The sequence below is a fragment of the Cyprinus carpio genome, chromosome B12 (genome assembly GCF_018340385.1).
Source record: "Cyprinus carpio isolate SPL01 chromosome B12, ASM1834038v1, whole genome shotgun sequence".
Lineage (NCBI taxonomy): Eukaryota > Metazoa > Chordata > Actinopteri > Cypriniformes > Cyprinidae > Cyprinus > Cyprinus carpio.
Genome location: NC_056608.1, coordinates 26,056,204 through 26,075,052, shown reverse-complemented (window position 1 = coordinate 26,075,052; position 18,849 = coordinate 26,056,204). Strand labels below are relative to the sequence as shown.

The window sequence follows — 18,849 nt, the reverse complement described above, 5'->3', positions numbered from 1 at the left end:
TAAAATTACATGCCGTTTTAATTACATTTTTGCAGTAAATAATAAAAGTAGCCTGATACTTTCACTTATAAAAATATCCTCTGAATATTTTACACAAATTAAATGTAATGTTTGTAAATCCAATTTTATTTGGAGCGCCATGCAATCGATTATTATTCGCTTCGGGTCTCTAATGAAAACTGTGTTCATGCACGAGAGTCCACTTCCCGACTGTGATATCAGTGTAACATCAAACCTGATGTCTGGGAATCAGGAGCATGATTATCTCAGCGGGAGTGCATGGAAACACAGACAGCAGAGCTGATCTGAGATCAGAGGAACGCTTTGATGACGCTCTTGAGTTGCACACACGCACAACTCAGCAGAAACAGCTCAATGCCGCCTTTATACGGGCAGAAATCACGGCTCCAGCGACTTAATTACAAATACCAGCCTTCAAATGCTGCCCAATTACCGCTTTCACTGGGCTGATGGATGCCAGCTGGGCTCTCGGGCGCTGGACCCGGTCTCAGCCCATAAGTCACTCTGACACGCGGCTCTGAAGTCAATCCAGAGGAAAAGTCCATAAAAACCTTCAAGCGTTCGACTGGAACCTGAGACGTGATCGATCACATGACACGCTGTCCAGATCTTCCCATCATGCTTTCTGATCTCTGCTGTATCACTCGATTCCTGAGCAGCTGTCATGAGGATTGATTGACAGGATCATCATGTAAACAGTAAAGAACAGGTGCTCTGCCCGTGATTTAGATATTAAAAAAAATCCACCAAAGAAGTCTCTTCTGCTCATAAAAGCTGCATTTGACTTGGCATATCTTCTTGAGATTTTTTAGTACTTAATAACTGATAATTTAATAATTTAAGAGGTGTGGCTGCCAAATGGATATTTTTGTTTACTTCTTGAGATTTTTTAGTACTGTTTAGGTTGTTTGGGGTCAGCATTATTTTTTTATTTTATGAAAAAAGCCTAATATAATTCAATACTATTAACAAATAAAATAAAACGGAAGCCTAAGATTGTGAAATATTATTACTACTTAAAATAGCTGTATTTATTTGAATAAATGTAATTTATTTTTGTGAACAAAGCTGATTTTCAGCATCATTACTCCTGTCAATATGCTAAATTTACATTTCATTTCTCAGGATTCTTCCATAAAAAGAAAAAAAAAAAGAACAGATTTTATTTGAAATATAAATCTTTTGTAATATTATAAATGCCACTTTTTATTAATTTATGCATCCAGTAAACGCAGAACAAAAATACCAATCACAAGGCAGTTTTAATTTTTTTTTTCAGGAGATTTACAGCATTATAGGACATGTCAGCATTTCTTGAATCTAAAGTTTCAGAAAGCACACTTTGGAGATGAAATGTTCTACAAAATCAAGTTTGAGTGCACATTAATTTATAACGAAAATAAAGCTGGATTATGGATGGTGTGCTATATTCTGGCTCTGGTGATGTATTTCTGAAAATCAAACTTCTGCAAGTCATCATGACCAGCACAATATGCTTCAGACTCATGCATTACAGTATAAGAGCGCCACCTGCTGGGGAATATCCTGAACTACAGCCTCTCCAAACACTGACGATACTGAAAAACCACATTAAATCCTGCAATCTTTCTTTATAAACTACTCTATTAATATCAGTGATAATATAATGTTCTGACTAAATATTCCCAAAGCTGTCAGCAAATAAACTGTGTTAAAATGTGTTGATTAAATGGTCTTTAGTTTGGATGTGCTGTTATGAAACCATGAGCCAGTTATATAACCCACTCCTCATCTGCATTAAACAAATATTTGAAACAGTCACTAACCAAACAGCTTTGATTTATGTGCCAAAATATATAAATAAATCACACAGATTCAAGGCTGTCTATGACTAACAGAATGCATTAAAGCTTTATAAACATCCACAAGTTGAATAAAGTCAGTGGCATTAAATACACTATCCTTCATCATTAGGAGAAATCGAGACATGCGTTTTAGATATTTATTTCAATACTGTTTCTATGCCTGGCAATACAAACACATTAATATTAAATATTCGAAAGTTTTACATTAAAAAAAAATGTAACATTGGAAATTACATAAATACAGTATATATATATATATATATATATATATATATATATATATATATATATATATATATATATATATATATATATATATATATAACATTGTTTATATTTTACATTTTAATGTTTAAAAATGTAAATAATTAAATTTTCACTTAGTAGATAATGTTAAACAATTTATCAAATTTAAAAAGGTATAAATATTAAATATTTGAAAAAGTTTTACATTAAAAAAATTTAACAATGGAAATTATATAAATATAGTAGATACAGTAGATGTGTAACATTGTTTATATTTTACATTTTAATGTTTAAAAATTTAAATAATTTCATTTTTATTTAGTAGATAATGTTAAATAATTTGTCAAATTTAAAAATGTATAAAGATAATAATAATAAAATATATAGATATAAATAATAGTAGGTAAAATTAAATAATTTTAAAATGTAAAAGGTAAAAAAAAGTTTAAAAATATATAATAATAAATTATAATTAATTATGTAATATATTCTATTAATAATATTAGTAGATAAAATTAAATGTTTAATGTAAACAATTTAAATTTTAAATTATAGTTAAATCATTTGTAAAATTTTAAAAATGTATAAATGTCTAAATTAAAGATAATAATAATAACAATAATACATTATGTATATACATATAAACACTAGTAGATAAATTTAATCATACTAATAAATCATTATTAATTATACAATAAATTATTTTAATTATAAATATAGAGAAAAATAATCTCTTTCGAATTAAGTTTGCACAACACTTAGCAGATTGTTTGGTGCACTTCATGGAATAACTGACCGTCTATTCATTTTCCCAAGCATTGCTTTCAAACAAACGGATTCTTGTGTCATGTGTAATATTCATCAAGCAGATAATCTCCACCCCCAGACTGAAGCCATCTTACAGAAGAGAGCAGCGAGAGCAGCAGCAGCAGCAGAGAAACCAGACACTAATAACACTGACTCACAGTGAGTTACAGCTTCACATCTACACTGGAGTTTAATACAAGACGCTCATTATCGCTCATAATCGCTGATGATAATCGCGCGGTTTGTTGTGCAGTCATGCACGTGTCGAAAAATGAACTCGGGTTGTTTTAGGTTATTAATAAACGCATGCATATTTTTTATATATAACGCAAATCCGATTGCACATGTTTTATGAGCTGTCCAAGGCGCGTCAGTATTGCCTTGTTGTTGTTTTACTCGTTTATTTGACTTCAAGCGTCGACGGACACAACATTTCGAGATCGTTGTTACAAAAACTGTTAATTACAATTACAATCTCACACACTACAGCTGTCAACACATTAAACGCTTTGAATAGGTCAAAAAATAAAAAATAAATCGTGCTAGTGTCATGTGATCTGGATGTCGCGCTTGCCGTAATCCTCCGAGAATAAGCGCAACAACAAACCAAAACAATTAATTTATCAAGACACAGACTTATGTCAATCTTTAAAATAGAGGCTTGTGTCTTAGGGTAGTTTTGGCAGAAACACACACATACACACACACACATTTCAGTATAAAACAACAACTTATTTTAATCATAATGACTAATACACCGCCTTAAGCCTTATATTAAAAGCGAATCAGACTGCTAACAGAATCGCCAAAATAATATTTCAACATGGAAGTATCATACCTAGTAAATGTCTCCTGATTTAATAAATAATAATAATAAAAAAGCACATTAGTCACACAGAACTCGATCAGATGCGCACATACAATGCGATTTACGCGTTCATGTGTGTAGCGCGCGCTCACTTCTGTCAAATGTAAAGACCTTCAGACAAAGAGCGGTGGTAATAATAATAATAATAATGTCAGTTCATAACTTCTCCAAAGAAGCGCTTATAGGCTCAGCGACGCTGGGAGTGATTTTTATAGCTGGATATTATGTGGGTGAGTGCCGGGGACCCCAGAAATACAGGGGAAGTGACCCGATTCTCTTTCCGGAAGTTTGTGTACTTTGACTTTGAAGCCGCAATTAAAGACCCCGCACACAATTAATGCATACATTTAAAAATGTATTGTCTTTTTTTAATAAAAATAAGTTTGCTGGGAAATTGTTCGTTAAAACATTAACTATTTTTAAAGAGTTTCCACCTAAATAGCATTCAGAAAATAAAGAAGTATAACAAAAATCAAATAATAAGTGCATTGTACCATTTTATAGATAGCCAGTACAAAAACATCTCTTGCAAAATATTTATGATTATTATGTGCAGAGTAATCAAAAGCGAAAGCATGGGGGAAAAAAAACTAAAAGAAAGTAAATGATGTGTTGTGGTGAAAATAAAATGCAAACCTCACAGTTTTATGTTGAAACTGCAAATAATAAATATTATCATTAATAATAATTGTAAAAAAAAAAAAAAAGCATGTGACATTGCACAAAAACCCTCTCCAGGCACATCAGTGAAAACTGCTTAAGAAAACAGCAATAATATTTTATGTTGAAATTGCAAATAATAATAATAAGAATAATAATAGTGGTAGTAAAAAAAATGCATGTGAAATATAAAAAGTTTTAGTCAAATTAAACTGGTTATTTTATGTTGACATTGCAAATAGACAAATAATAATAATAATAATAATAATAATAATAATAATAATAGTGGTAGAAAAAAAATTGCATGTGAAATTGAAAAGGTTTTAGTCAAAATAAACTGCTTATTTTATGTTGAATTTGTTAATCGATAACAAAAACATTTATTAAAAGTCTATTAATAATAAAAATAATAATAATTCCCACCTGCAGGTAGATTAAAATAAGCTGTTGTCTTAATAAATTCCCACTAGCGTACATAACATGCAGTGTATCCGAAATGAGTTTCTTTCTCTGATTTCTTCTTTTTAAAGGCAAACGCAAGTCTAAACAGTTCAGAATGTCGTCGGGTAAAAGTCACGCACAACACAAAGACAATCCAGTAATTCAGCACATGATGAACAACAACAAAATCCAAACGAAAAACAAAAACAAAAACCAAACCAAATAACAATATTTTAGTAATTGTAAATCATTATTTCTCTGTAGTATCACTTCTAAAAATAATTTGTTAGTTTTTGTAACTCCCTAACTGGGTGTTGTACAGTGACTGTGATCACTGAACCTAATTTCAGTAATTGTGCTTCATTATTTCTCTGTAGAAGACCATGGAGCACGAGCTGAACATGATCATGGTGGCCTGTGAGCAGTCGCAGCTCATGGCAAATCTAGCCCGGTTAATCAAGGTCAAGAAAGCTATTGAAATTGGTATGGCACTTCATAATACACTGCACAAATCAAAATAATATAATGTAGCTCGCACGTCTGAGCAATCTGTGCGTTCAGGTGTTTATACGGGATATAACGCGTTGAGTATCGCCCTCACGCTGCCTGAAGACGGGAAGCTGATCGCGTGTGACGTCAGCGAGGAGTACATCGACATCGGCAGACCCTTCTGGAGACTGGTGAGATGTGAACCGACTCTGTTTACATCTCTATTCACGCTCATTTCTGCTCTTACTGTGCAAGATGCACTTCTGCTTAGCTTTCTTTTTCCAGTTGTGGGATGTTTTCTCTAACAGAACTTCATTAGTAGTCCACTTTACTGTTCATAAACTCACTATACAAAGTTATTTGCAAGATTAAAACCCTTTAATAACAGTTTCACGTTTCAACAATGACATAAATCCGTCCTTATCAGAGACCTTCAGCACTGCCTTAATGTGGGTTAATATTTAAACCTGAGACTTTTATCCTAGTAAATAAATAACCATGTTTAACCTCAGTTTGCTCTGTTTAATATTCATATAACTTGCTTTGGATGTTTGCTAATTCACAGCTTACAGATTCAAATATTCTCACCGAATCACTGTCTGCGCTGCATTAGGATGTTATATGAATACACAAATATATTACAATGCATTCAAGTTCTTTTAAGCAATCAGGCTCGATTATTTCCTGCGGATTCGACATTATGTAAAGATTATAACGATGTATTTAATAATCTTCCTCTCATGTAGGCCTGTGTTGAGCACAAAATAGACGTGCGTCTGAAGCCAGCACTGCAAACTCTTGGTAAGATCTGGATTTTTTTTATATCCAAATAACCTTTAGACTACATTCACATCAGGTTTTGACCCACAGATAAAAAAAAATGTCAATGTAATATCATTGAGATACTATTATATTTATTATAAATATATATTAGTTTTTATTTTAATTTTAGTTAAATAGTTTAAATAAAATTTTTGATTTTTTTTGCGTTTCTCCCTATTATTAGTTTTTTTAATATATATTTATATATATTTTTTTTATTTCAGCTATTTTAGTACATCAACTTAAAATAAATGAAAATGAGAAATATTGGCTTGGCAACTAGCTGAAAAAAAAAAATACACATATATATATTTCGGTCAACATTCATTTTATTTCAAGTAATGAAATTGGCTTTTATGGTCTTATTTTATTTATTGTTTTATTTGTTTTTTATTCATGGAAATAAACTGGATGTGCATTTAAATTTTGATAACGTGACTAATGTGAACTTGATATTTCACACATAATTTTTCTTTGGCATGAGTCATAAAATAATTATAATATTTGGAGTATTTACATAGAAGATTTCACAAATATATTTGTTTAAAATATACATTGATGTACATTCAGGTCTCATCCGATGTGATATTTGACATCTGGAAATTTAAAGAGTTTTAAATGTTTAATTTCATATTAAAACAAATGAATGTATATTAAATATGAAATGTGTTGAGGATGTTAAGGTGCACATATCAGGGTGTTTCGACCTTAACGTGTGTGTGTTATTAGATGAGCTTCTGGCCGCTGGTGAAGCAGAGACCTTTGATTTTGTCTTCATTGACGCTGACAAAGTCAACTACGACAACTACTACGAGAAATCCCTGCAGCTGGTCAGGAAAGGAGGAATAATCGCTATAGATAACGTGAGTGATCGTGTCCGTTCACACTCATGTTTCTACAATAACCTTCTGCTTTTAACTCGGAGATGCATTCCTGAGAGCTGTTCCATCAAAACTCAATGAACCCTTTAACGTACAATGAGAGCAGACGGTGAGCACCAAGAGTTTCAACGTAAAAACACTATAAAAGCATCATAAGCATGTGCACTACAGCCTTTTACAGTCGAAGGTGAGACACTGCAGGTGAATAGGGAAAAAAATTAACTAATAGTTATCACCTTACTTACCAAGTTGATTGATTACACTGATAATTGCGAACATTTTTTGTATTACAAGTTTTCAAAAATGTATGTTTAAATATGTAAATGAGGCATTATTTAACGAAATATGCGCTAATTTGCATACATTTCTAGTACAAAAATCTGAACACAGGATGAAGTCAGTTTCAAAATTCTTGTTTAATTTTTTTTTTTTTGACATATTAGAGTCAAATGTTTATACAGAGGGAATTCTGGGTATTCAGAAAATACTTTGAACAGCTAGAAAACAATATATTTTCACAATTTCTGGGGGAATAAAATGTTGTATATAATCAAGAAAATTATATATGAACAAATCCCTCTGTAAAAACCTTCAGAATATAGACGGGGATAAATACGTAAAGTTTGGTGTGTGTAAGTGCCACTGAAGTGGACATTTATGGCTCAGTGTGGGAGAAAAAACTCATTTAGGCCTTTAAAAATATGTATTGTAATTAAAGTCTATTGACACAAATAGATAAAGTGCTTTAAAAGAAACACTTAACAGTGTCTCTTCGATGTTTTCTTTCCATAAGTCTGAAAAAACACTTTATGAAAAGCCAAAAAAGCCCAAAATCTAAAAATTGACAGGTGCATGAAAAAACTGTTTTTGCCTGCAGTGTCTCCCCTTAAAGTCTAAAAAATCTTATTCAAACATACCAAAACATACCAATACATATCCAAAAACCTCCAAAAACCACATAATACAAAATAAAAAAAAACCAAAAAAAACCAATTACAACTCAATAACACTCAATTTCTTGCAATTTTCCTAGAAAAACTGAGAAGAAAAGTCAAAATTCTTCCATTCAGTGGTGTCTTATGAAATATGATGTACACTGAACAGTTCAAAGCTGCTTTTATTTGATCAAACATATTGTAAAAATGCGTAATATTATTAGAATTTAAAATACCTGTTTTCTATGTGAATCTATGTTAAAATGTCATTTATTTCTGTGACGAAAGCTTGAATTTTCAGCATCTTCAGTGTCACATTCCCCTTCAGAAATCATTCTAATATGCTGATTTGCAGCTCAAGAAATTCTTTGCTGTCCAATGTTTTTACGGAAACCACAATACATTTTATTTCTCAGCATTCTTCTTCTAAGCATGTACAGTAAAGTTCAAAAGAACAACATTAGGTAGTGTGATCATAGATGCCTTTCCTGTCGCTTTTGATCAATTTAATGCATCCTTAATGAATGAAAGTATTAATTTCTTTCAAATCAAATCTCTGACGTCTAGGTGCTGTGGAGCGGTCGAGTGGTGAACCCAGAAGAAGGCGACATCGACTCCATCAGCATTGATAAACTGAACAAGAAGCTCCATCGAGACGTCAGAATCCAGCTCAGCATGTTAACTGTAGGAGACGGGCTCACATTAGCATTCAAAATATGACTTTACAGTGACATACCACCATAACACACTGAAGAAAACATCTGAAATCATTCATTTAGGCTGCTTAACTGAGAATATGCTTTGTGATAATTGAAAGTTTTGTATTCAATTGTTCATGGTGCCAACTATTGATTGTTTCTGAAATTACATTTCAAATATGTATTTGTGGTATACATTTTTTTTTTAATAAACAAAGCTACTGCACTGGAATCTGGAATGTTTTAAATACATGTTTTGAATATTTGGATCCTGTAAATCAAAGCAAGGCCATAACATGACTTCTTGTTGTTGTTGAAGGAAATTCTATTTGTAAAGTAATCATTTTAAACTATTTGCTAAAAGTATTTTAAAGAAAAATCAGAAAAGTCAGAAATGATATTGTAAACGATAACGTATTTTCAAATCAAAACGGACATGTTTGTAAAAAAAACGTGGAGTAGTTTGCATCACTGTATATTACTATTTAACATTTATGTCTTAAAAGAGTTGTCGAATAGGAAATGTTTCACCTCTTTCAGCTTTCCTCACTCGCTTTACGTTTCCAACGCTGGAAATTCACGCTCTTTTTGAGTAAGCCACGCCCACTGTGATTTGATTGGTCATCTCGATCGTGTTGTGATTGACGAGCGCTGTTAGACCACTCGGACAAACCAGCCTAAAACTATATATTTTTTAAGTCTCAGTGTCATCCTAACAACAAACAGAGCTCTAGATATTGGAGCTCAGCAAAGCAATGCAAAATTTGTAAACACTTGGGGGAAATTTTGCCATTTCTAATTATTCAAAGCTTTTTTGATTTCGCTAAGCCCCGCCTTAAAACATTACTGACCAATCCTAGCTCAGAAACCTCTGCTCTCAGGCATAAGATCTCATACTTTTTTTTTTTTGCATTTTTATTATTTAAATTTAAATATGAAGCATTAATTTCCAAAAACATTATTTTTAACAATTTTCAAAAATCATATTTTTTTTAAATTGTGCATTCCAATTAATCTCATTCACACTGCAGTCGGGGTATTTTGATTAGGTAAAAATAAATTTTAAAAAACATGATTTTTGAAAATTAAAAAAATAAAAAAAAAAAAAAAACATTATAAAATAAAATTAAAAAAAAAAATAGTTATCTGTTTTTGCACATAAACTCTTCATATATTTATAACTATTATAATTATTTTTTGTTTAAATATAGTGTAATAAAACACAAAACAATTCCAGTTTTAGGACTGTATTGTACATGTGGACACACAGAAGGGTTTGATTGTGCAGCTCAGCAGGGAAAGCCTCATCCGCATCAGTGTGAGCGTTTCTGGAGAGGTCAAGTGAAGCAACCGCAACATCTCACGCCGAAAGAACCCGTTTGAACACCATAAAGCCTGAATGCAGAGAGACAAGGACGAGAAAGCCAAACCAGCACAACAACCAGCTGACAAAAGCGTCCAGACATCATTAAACAGCAGCGGAACGAGTGCAGATCATCATCTACATTCAGAACAAGTTCAGGCCAAAATCACACTTGCTCACTTGTTTTATGAGTAAATAATAATATTCACATTTTTGTCTAAACTATGACCTGGAAAGGAAAGCACATACAGATCAAAAGCGGCGGTTTGGAGAGAAATATTGATAGTAAAGGTAGTGCAGCAAATAAATAAGAGATGCCTGAGGCGCAGGTTTGGGTTCAGCGTTTGGTTTAAACTCGACAGCCGTCTGTCTGCGTCTGGAGAACTCTCTTCTCGTGAGAAACACGATGCTCAGTCAGGTGTTACGCCTCCAGCTCGAGTCCCAGACCCAGTTTGTGGCCTCCAGCGTTGATGTTCTTTCCATCGAGCAGGGCAGAAAGCGTCAGCTTCACTCCTGGACACACACACACACACACACACACACAGACACACACAGACACACACACACACACACACACACACACACACACACACACAGTTTGCATCAGACGCAAGGGTCAAACTCATTTCACACCAGAATTAGAAGTACTTTTCTATAAAATAAATACTTGATTCTTTTGATTTTGAGTGAAACATGACATGATCATGGCTTCGTTTTGTGAGATTTATGCAGATAATCATTCTGGCACTCTTGTTCCAACTTGTACAGAATATGACAGAAACACTGTCAGTATAAAAAAAAGCACTTAATGCACTTATATACTAAACCTAATGCTTGTAAGAGAAATAAAATATTTTAAACTAAACAAAAATGACAAAACAATACTGCAATAAAATAAAAACAAAATATTTTATACAAAACAGAAAAAAAGAATAGTAAAAAAATAAAAAATGTATGCAATACAACAAATAAAAACAATAATTAAATAGTACATGAAATAAAATAAAAACAAAAAATAAAAAAAATATTTTATACAAAAAATATTTTTACAAAATAAAATATTTTATAAAAAAAAAAAACATTTTTACAAAAAAAATAAAATTACAAAAAAAGAAATAAAATTAAAATATATATAAATAAAATAAAATAAAAAATAAAATAAAGGTGGAGTTACCTGGATGGAGTGATTTTATACAAAAAAAATATTTTTTACAAAAAGAAAAATAATAAATAAAATATTTATAAAAAAAAAAAATGAATAAAAAACTATTTTTTACAAAAAAGAATAAAATGAAACAAAAATGTGTGTATATATATATAAATATAATGAATATATATAAAATATGTAAAAATTAAATAAAAAAAAAATTATTTTTACAAAAATATTTTTTACAAAAAGAAAAATAATAAAAATATTTTTACAAAAGTAAAAATAATAAAAAAAAATAATTACAAAAAAAGAAAAAAAAAAAGAATAAAATTAAAAATATATAAAATAAAATATAATAAATAAAATAAAATAAAATAAAATAAAAAAAATAAAAAAAGTTTATTTATATATAAAAATAAATAAATAAAAATTAAAATAAAATAATAGAAATAAAATAAAATAAAAAGGTGGCGTTACCTGGATGGAGTGATTCATATAACACTCACCTGGTCTGAGGGTCTGAGTGTAGCCGATCCCAACCAGACTGGAATTATTCACTTTCGCCTGAAAGAAACACACAGATGCTGTTAAAGGACCGATGCATCTCAGTGACACAAAGACGCTCTTACAGTCAGGTTCAGGATTCTTGTCATCTTACAAAATACAGGTGGCCAGTACGACTAATTTTATATCATCATAACAGTATATAATCACAACATACACTGTACTTTTGTGAAGACACTTAAGATACATAACTATGATTGTTAAAGTTACAGAAAGGCAGATACCAGCAGAGGACAGCAGGATTACACTCATATATAGAGTGAGAAAGCTGTGAATCTCTCCCGTCGTACTGCGAGGTGTATCTCAGTCAGACTCACACTAACGGAGGAGCTGGAGTCCAGCATGTATTTGGCGGCGATGCCGAAGCGTGTGCTGTTGCTGCCGGCGGTCCAGGCCAGATTCACCGCCGTCTCCAGATCAGCGCTCACTCTCTGATGAATGGAGCCGCCAAACTCCGTCCCGTCATCCCTGCCACACAAACAGAGAGATGATCGTTCCTCGTGTTCCTCACGCAGCTGTCGCGGTTAAACGTCAGATTATCGAGGGCAGTAATTGAGGACAGCACCAGCGCTGGAGATCTACACGGTCTGCAGGGAAGATTCTGAACTAGAAACACACATCAAGCATTAAGACGTTTCCAATCAAGCAAGTACAGTAACTGTGATTATTATTTATTATTTTAAATAATAATTATAATTATCACACCACTGTTCATAAATAGTTATATATAGTTAATATAATTAATAAAAATATAGTTACTAAATAATTATAATTGTATATAATAATCATAATAATTGTTATTAATTATAAATAAAAACAATACCAGTTGACATTTATTATAACAATATGTTATTTTTAATATTTATGATAAAACAATATTTATTAATTATAAAAACGTAATAAACATTTATTATTTATACTAACACAGGGACTGTGCAAGTTAGTAACTGCAATTATTATTTATTATTTTAAATCATAATTATCATTATTACATCATTGTTGATGAATAATTATGATAATAATTAACTGTTATTAATTCTAAATTACAATCATTAAGAATTGTATTTAATTAATAGAAGAATATTTACTAAATAATAATAATTGTATATAATAATACTCATAATAATTGTTATTAAGTATACATTAAAAACAATAACAGTTGTCATTTATAATATCAACAATATTTTTTGTTATTTTTAATATTTATGATAAAACAATATTTATTAATTATAAAAATGTAATAAACATTTATTATTTATACATTTATATTTATAATAATAACTACAAAAATAGCATATGTTGATTATAAATGATAGTTATAAATAATAATATTAAACTAATAAAATATAAAAAATTTAAAAAATACTAATAACTGTTATGTTTTAATTATAGGTAGTAATAATAAAAATAATAATATGAATAGTAGTAGTAGTGGTAGTATCATCAGTTAATAAATAGTTATTTTAAAAAATAATTGTTATATATTGTCATTATAAATAATATTTTTTTATTATTTTAATATTTAATATCAAATAAATAAAACTCTATGACAATTGGTTATTCACCATAAACAAAAATAATGCAACAATAACAATAATTAGTAGCAGTAGTATCATTACTAATTAATAAATAATTATTACTTTTACTAATTAATAAATAATAATTCCTGTTTATTAATTATAAATAATAATGTAACATGAATATTTATTATTAATATTATGATTAACAATTATATAAAAATAATAATAATAAAAAATACAAATAAATGAATGAATAACTAAATAAAGACTGGCTGCTAAAGCACAGAGGATGGTGCATATCTCACACATTAGTGTGCAGCTGGAAGTCTCCGGTCTTGTATCCGATTGCGAAGCTGCTGCGGGTCATTTTGGACTTGGCGGTGTCAAAGGTCATCTGGTATCCGGCGAGCCAGCCCTCGTATCCCAGCACCGCCGCGCCGTGGAGGGTGGGACCGGCGAAGTCGAAATCCACATCACAGCCCACGTTCACGTACACACCAATAAACCTCAGAGGTCTTAATACCTACAAGTATATATATATACCAACAAACCTCAGAGACCTCAAGCTCACGATACCTGACAAAGTGTTATATATATATACATATATATATGATAGAAGTCATCGTACCCAGTGTTTGGTGAGAAGGTCGTGTCAAAATGAAATGCAAAATATACGTAATGAAATGCAAAATATATTATTCACCAATAACTGAGAATATTCATTTTTGTTTTCACAAGCAAACTGTTAGTATAGTTTAAAAAGAAAACATTAATAACATTGTTTATTTTTTATGTATTTACTTATTATTAATAATAACTATTATTAATAAATTATATTAAAATATATATTTAATAAATAAATTATAAATATAGTAATGATATATTATAATTAATATAACTATAAATAGTAACTCGTTAATAATACAATAATAATTATATTTAATATTTAATACTATTTAAATAATAAATAATAAAGGATTGCTAAGGCACCCCAGATAGTAACACATTAAATGTAATTTTTTTTGTTTTAATGTGAAATGGTTTTAATTCGCTAATTGTTTTGAAAGGGTTAAAAAGTTAAATAATCCATTATGTATGATATGATATATGATATGATATAGCACTTTGTCAGACAAGTCTGAAATATTTCTTGCATCACAGTAATAATAATTCATTAATAGTAATAATAGCTCATTAGTGGTTAAAACATATTAAAACAAAAGTATAGCAAAGTCCACTAAAGGAGGTTGAGCTTTTTTTCGCATTTGGCTCCCAAACTCTGGAATAGCCTTCCTGATAATGTTTCGGGGTTCAGACACACTTCCTCTGTTTAATTCTAGATTAAAAACACACCTCTTTGGCCAAGCCTTCAAATAATGCATCTCATAATTTTTTGCAGTCATATCTGATCAATGTGCATTTTAATCTTGCTTGGGTTAAACTAATTAAATTTTACTTGAGTTGAACAGCAGGCTAAGTTATGTCTCTATTTTGTTTCTCTGCTTTGCCACAGTTTAATCCCGTGGTAACTAGGATTTACCAAGCTATGTGGATCCAGATGTGACATGAAAGATGATGCCAACCTTAGGACTTGATGCTAACCCAGAGACAACATACAAGTCTACATTTTGCTATAATTTGATTCATAATTGCATTACAGTTAATCGTCTGTTTGTTTTACGTCTTTTATTTTTTCTTAATATGCATAACTACAGTCCCACAGATAAGCTACTACTAAATAGTGTAAAACATATTAAAACAAAAGTTTGGAATAATTATGATTTTTCAAAAATGTTTTTGAAAAGTGATTTACTTGGGTAAAAATATTGATAATAATCAGAAAAATGTTTTTGAAAAGTGATTTACTTGGGTAAAAATATTGATAATAATCAGAAATGTTTCTAATAATCAGTATATTTTCATGATTTCTGAAGATCATGTGACACTGAAGACTGGAGTAATGATGCTGAAAATACAGCTGCACATCACAGAAATAAATCACATTTGACCAAATATTCACAGAGAAAACAATTATTTTAAATTGTAAAACTATTTCACAATTTTACAGTTTTCTTTTGACTGGTGATGTGTATGAACACGTTCCTCTGGATTGGCTTCTGCAGGTCAGGAGATCACTGAGTAGGTTCTCCTGGCTGCAGGAATCATGAGGGAGTTATTGTTTCCGCACCTGGTCCTCGACGGTGATCTCGGTGCCCAGCGTGTTGTCCGTGCTCCACTTCTCAGTGAAGGTCAGTCCGTACTCGGCCCATTTATACTTGGTCTCCAGGTTCCCGCTGACCTTGTTTGAGTCCATGTTACACGTGCCACATGTTTTAAACTCCTGGCAGTCAAAAACAGAGGCATTATGATACCATACATTATATCAGGACCTGGAGGACATCTGAGCAACCTCATTACATTCAGACGTTTGCTCTTAACAGGGTTTCTGATGAAGGTCCATTTAAGATGTTTGAAGACCTTTTTAAAAATACATGAATATGTTCTCAAATGTAATCACAACTTCCATTCTGTGTTATTAATTTACTATTATAGTTTACGGTTGCAAAGGGGTGGAAAATTTCCGGAAACTTTCCAAAAATCCCTGGTATATTTAAAAAAAAATCCTGGAAAGTTTCCAAAATTTCTAAAATTTTCCACCATTTTGCAACCCTTTAGTTATTATTAATATTTTGAATTAGTTTTAATTTTATATTATCTTTTTCATTTTAATTTTAGTCAATTTTTTGGTTTGTATATACAGTATGTCTTTTTGTCAGTTTCATTAATTTTTTTTTTAATATGCTTATTTAGTTTTTTATTAATTATTATTATTATTTTTATTTATTTACTTATTTCGTTCAAAGTTAAGCTAAATTAAAAAAAGAAATGCTGCCTCGGTAACTACATGAAATAAATTAATTTTAAGTTATTTTTTTATACTTTCATTTTATTTCACTTTAAATTAACATAATTTACAACTTAAAATACATAAAAAAAAAAAAAAAAAAAAAAAATAACATATTTTTTTAATTTGTAAAAAAAAAAAAAAAAAAAAAATAAAAAAAAATTTAAAAAAAAAAAAAAAAAAAAAAAAAAAACATCATAAATTTAATTTATGACATTTATAAGCATACAACAAGACTTGATTTCTATATTTTGCATCTCAAGTAAATGTACTTTGATTTAAGGATGTTTAGATATTTTTACTGGAATCAAGACGAAAAAAAAAATAAATAATAATAATTAAAAAAAAGGGTGAATTAAGAATTTTTAAGACCTGAAACAGAAACCCTTAAATAACCTTCATGGATGAACTGCGCACAGAAAGTGTGAATAAAGAACGTCACGCTGAGAGCACGCACCACTCCGTTCGCAGACTTGGTTTTGACGTCAAGCTTCACCGTCCCGAAACCTCAGCATACAGAAACACACAAGCCCAAATAAAACACATCATTCACATCATTACCCAGTTCTTCCTAACCTTAATGACCGTATCCCTTGTTAAACACGTCCTTAGCAGCCTTTCCTAGGTCTGCGTACGCTGGAGGAACAGACATCAGATCTGCAGACACAACGACTTATTACAGTTTATTAGGATTTATATATATATATATATAAGAAATATATATAAAACAATAAATATTTTTTAAAATAAATGTATGCAATTTATTAAAATTACCGTTTGAAAATTATCAGTGATTTCTACTGTTTCAAAAGAAACTAACGTATATTTAATAAACAATAAATATTTTTAAAATAAATGTATGCAATTTATTACATACAATAACACTAAATAAAACTTCTGCTGTCACTCATTTTCTGAAAATTAATTTATTTCACATTTATAATATTTTTAGAATAATAATAATAATACAGAGCTACACTGTTCGCGGAACCGAACTGGAAACTCAGCTCACATCAGCAAACACAGACACGGAACAGATTAAAAGGTTTAGCGCGCACTGACCGGAGAGTGCGGGTCGAGCCTGTGCAGCAGAACCGGGTCACGGAGCACCGGAGACCGATGAAGGAGTCCAGTCGCGCTACACGCTAATGCTAACAACACAGCAGGGTCAGGACCCCTAAGCGCTGCCCCGAATCATGCCTGACTCAAATTACGTGTTCGGCAGCTCCGACTGCTGGAATAACTTTTATTTTGTTAAGAGTACTGTACATACAAATTCATTTCTGTATTCATAACCGGACATTTAGATTAATTTAGCATGGCTCAAAACATCAAAAAGCAGGGACCCCCAGTGGACAGCAACGGAGAGCTAGGGAAGGTAAGTAAATAAATAAATAAATACAATTTGATGACATTTATTTATATCGTAAATGTTTATACTACTACTAATAATAATTATAATAATTACATAAATAATTTTCTGACATTTATTTATAATGTAAATGTTAGTAATAATAATATTTATTATTAATAATAATTCATTTTAAATAGGCAAAATCTGAAATATTTTATATTCTGATTTTATTATTATTCAAGGGGGCTACAAGGAAGTGCTAGAAGGTCCATGGAAAAGATTAGAAAAAAAGCATAGGAAAAAATTAAATAAAAATAATATATATAATAATATATAACAATATAATATTATATAATAATATAATATAATAATATAATAATTAGATATATATATATATAGATATCGATATATATATACATATATATATATATGTAATTTATTTGTTTTATATAAATTAAACATAAATAAATAAAAATACCTGAAAAATATTAAAATAAAAAAATTAAGATTGATTTAAATGAAGAAATAATTGAAAAAAATTATTAAAATGAAAGAAAATGTGAAAAAACCCTTTAATTTCATTTTTTTCCCAAATGTGTTATTAATTTTTATGCTTATTTTTATACATTAAAATATATAGCTGCCTTTTAAGTTTAAGAATGGGGTGATCATGATCCAAAAAGTATTTATTATGATCATTATTATTATCATTATTATTACTATTATCCTAAAAAGGCTCGGACAGAAACTCCACTTATCTCATTTCACTTTAATCTGTCAATTTTATTGATGACGGCAGATAAATGATGAGCATCCAAACGAATCCAGAGCATCCAAAATCCCGTCAGTATCCAACAAACACTCAAATCTGCAAAAATACATTTCCAGGCTTAACAAAAGTCCAGAGGAGGCTGAATGGCATTTTAAAGCACAAAGAACCTGAAAATATACAGATGTCGAGCAGATATTAAACTCTACTGCTGTTAGATCGTGTTACGAAGCGCACGGAGTGTGTAAAAACTATCAATTATTTGGCGAATCAGACGATGAAAACTAGTTATTTCAAATGTATTTAGTTTGATCTGGTTTTCAGATTCAGTGTAACATACGTCATACGAGATGGAAATGTTCAGAGGAGTTCTGAGCAGTGAACATCATAATAATACACAATAATATCTAAAATCCTTATGATTCTGTACATCTCCATCAGACACGCATGAGGTCTCTCAATCCTCTGTGCTCAGAGAAGATCTATAAATACACTCAATTAAAATCCTAATG

General features: G+C 30.4%; 1 protein-coding gene, 1 long non-coding RNA gene and 1 pseudogene across 2 annotated transcripts; 2 read left to right on the top strand and 1 right to left on the bottom strand.

Moving 5' to 3' along the window:
* Positions 1-2,867: 2,867 nt before the first annotated feature.
* Positions 2,868-5,013, top strand: LOC122139073. The gene is made up of 2 exons (XR_006155972.1): positions 2,868-3,077; positions 4,977-5,013. It is a non-coding gene; the product is annotated as an uncharacterized LOC122139073 (long non-coding RNA).
* Positions 5,014-5,216: 203 nt separating this feature from the next.
* On the top strand, positions 5,217-8,944 carry LOC109110562 (catechol O-methyltransferase domain-containing protein 1). The gene is made up of 5 exons (XM_042734835.1): positions 5,217-5,370; positions 5,449-5,567; positions 6,123-6,177; positions 6,928-7,061; positions 8,582-8,944. The coding sequence occupies exons 1-5, from the start codon at positions 5,271-5,273 to the stop codon at positions 8,732-8,734; spliced, it is 561 nt and encodes a 186-aa protein (XP_042590769.1). The 5' UTR covers positions 5,217-5,270; the 3' UTR covers positions 8,735-8,944.
* Positions 8,945-9,943: 999 nt separating this feature from the next.
* LOC109110078 lies at positions 9,944-17,433 on the bottom strand (annotated as a pseudogene).
* Between the last annotated feature and the right edge of the window lie 1,416 nt (positions 17,434-18,849).

Coding starts and splice junctions, on each gene's coding strand:
- LOC109110562 (XM_042734835.1), top strand. CDS start 5,271: ATGGAGCACGAGCTGAACATGATCATGGTGGCCTGTGAGCAGTCGCAG. Junction 5,568..6,122: donor GCAGACCCTTCTGGAGACTG/GTGAGATGTGAA, acceptor CCTCTCATGTAG/GCCTGTGTTGAGCACAAAAT. Junction 7,062..8,581: donor GAATAATCGCTATAGATAAC/GTGAGTGATCGT, acceptor TCTGACGTCTAG/GTGCTGTGGAGCGGTCGAGT.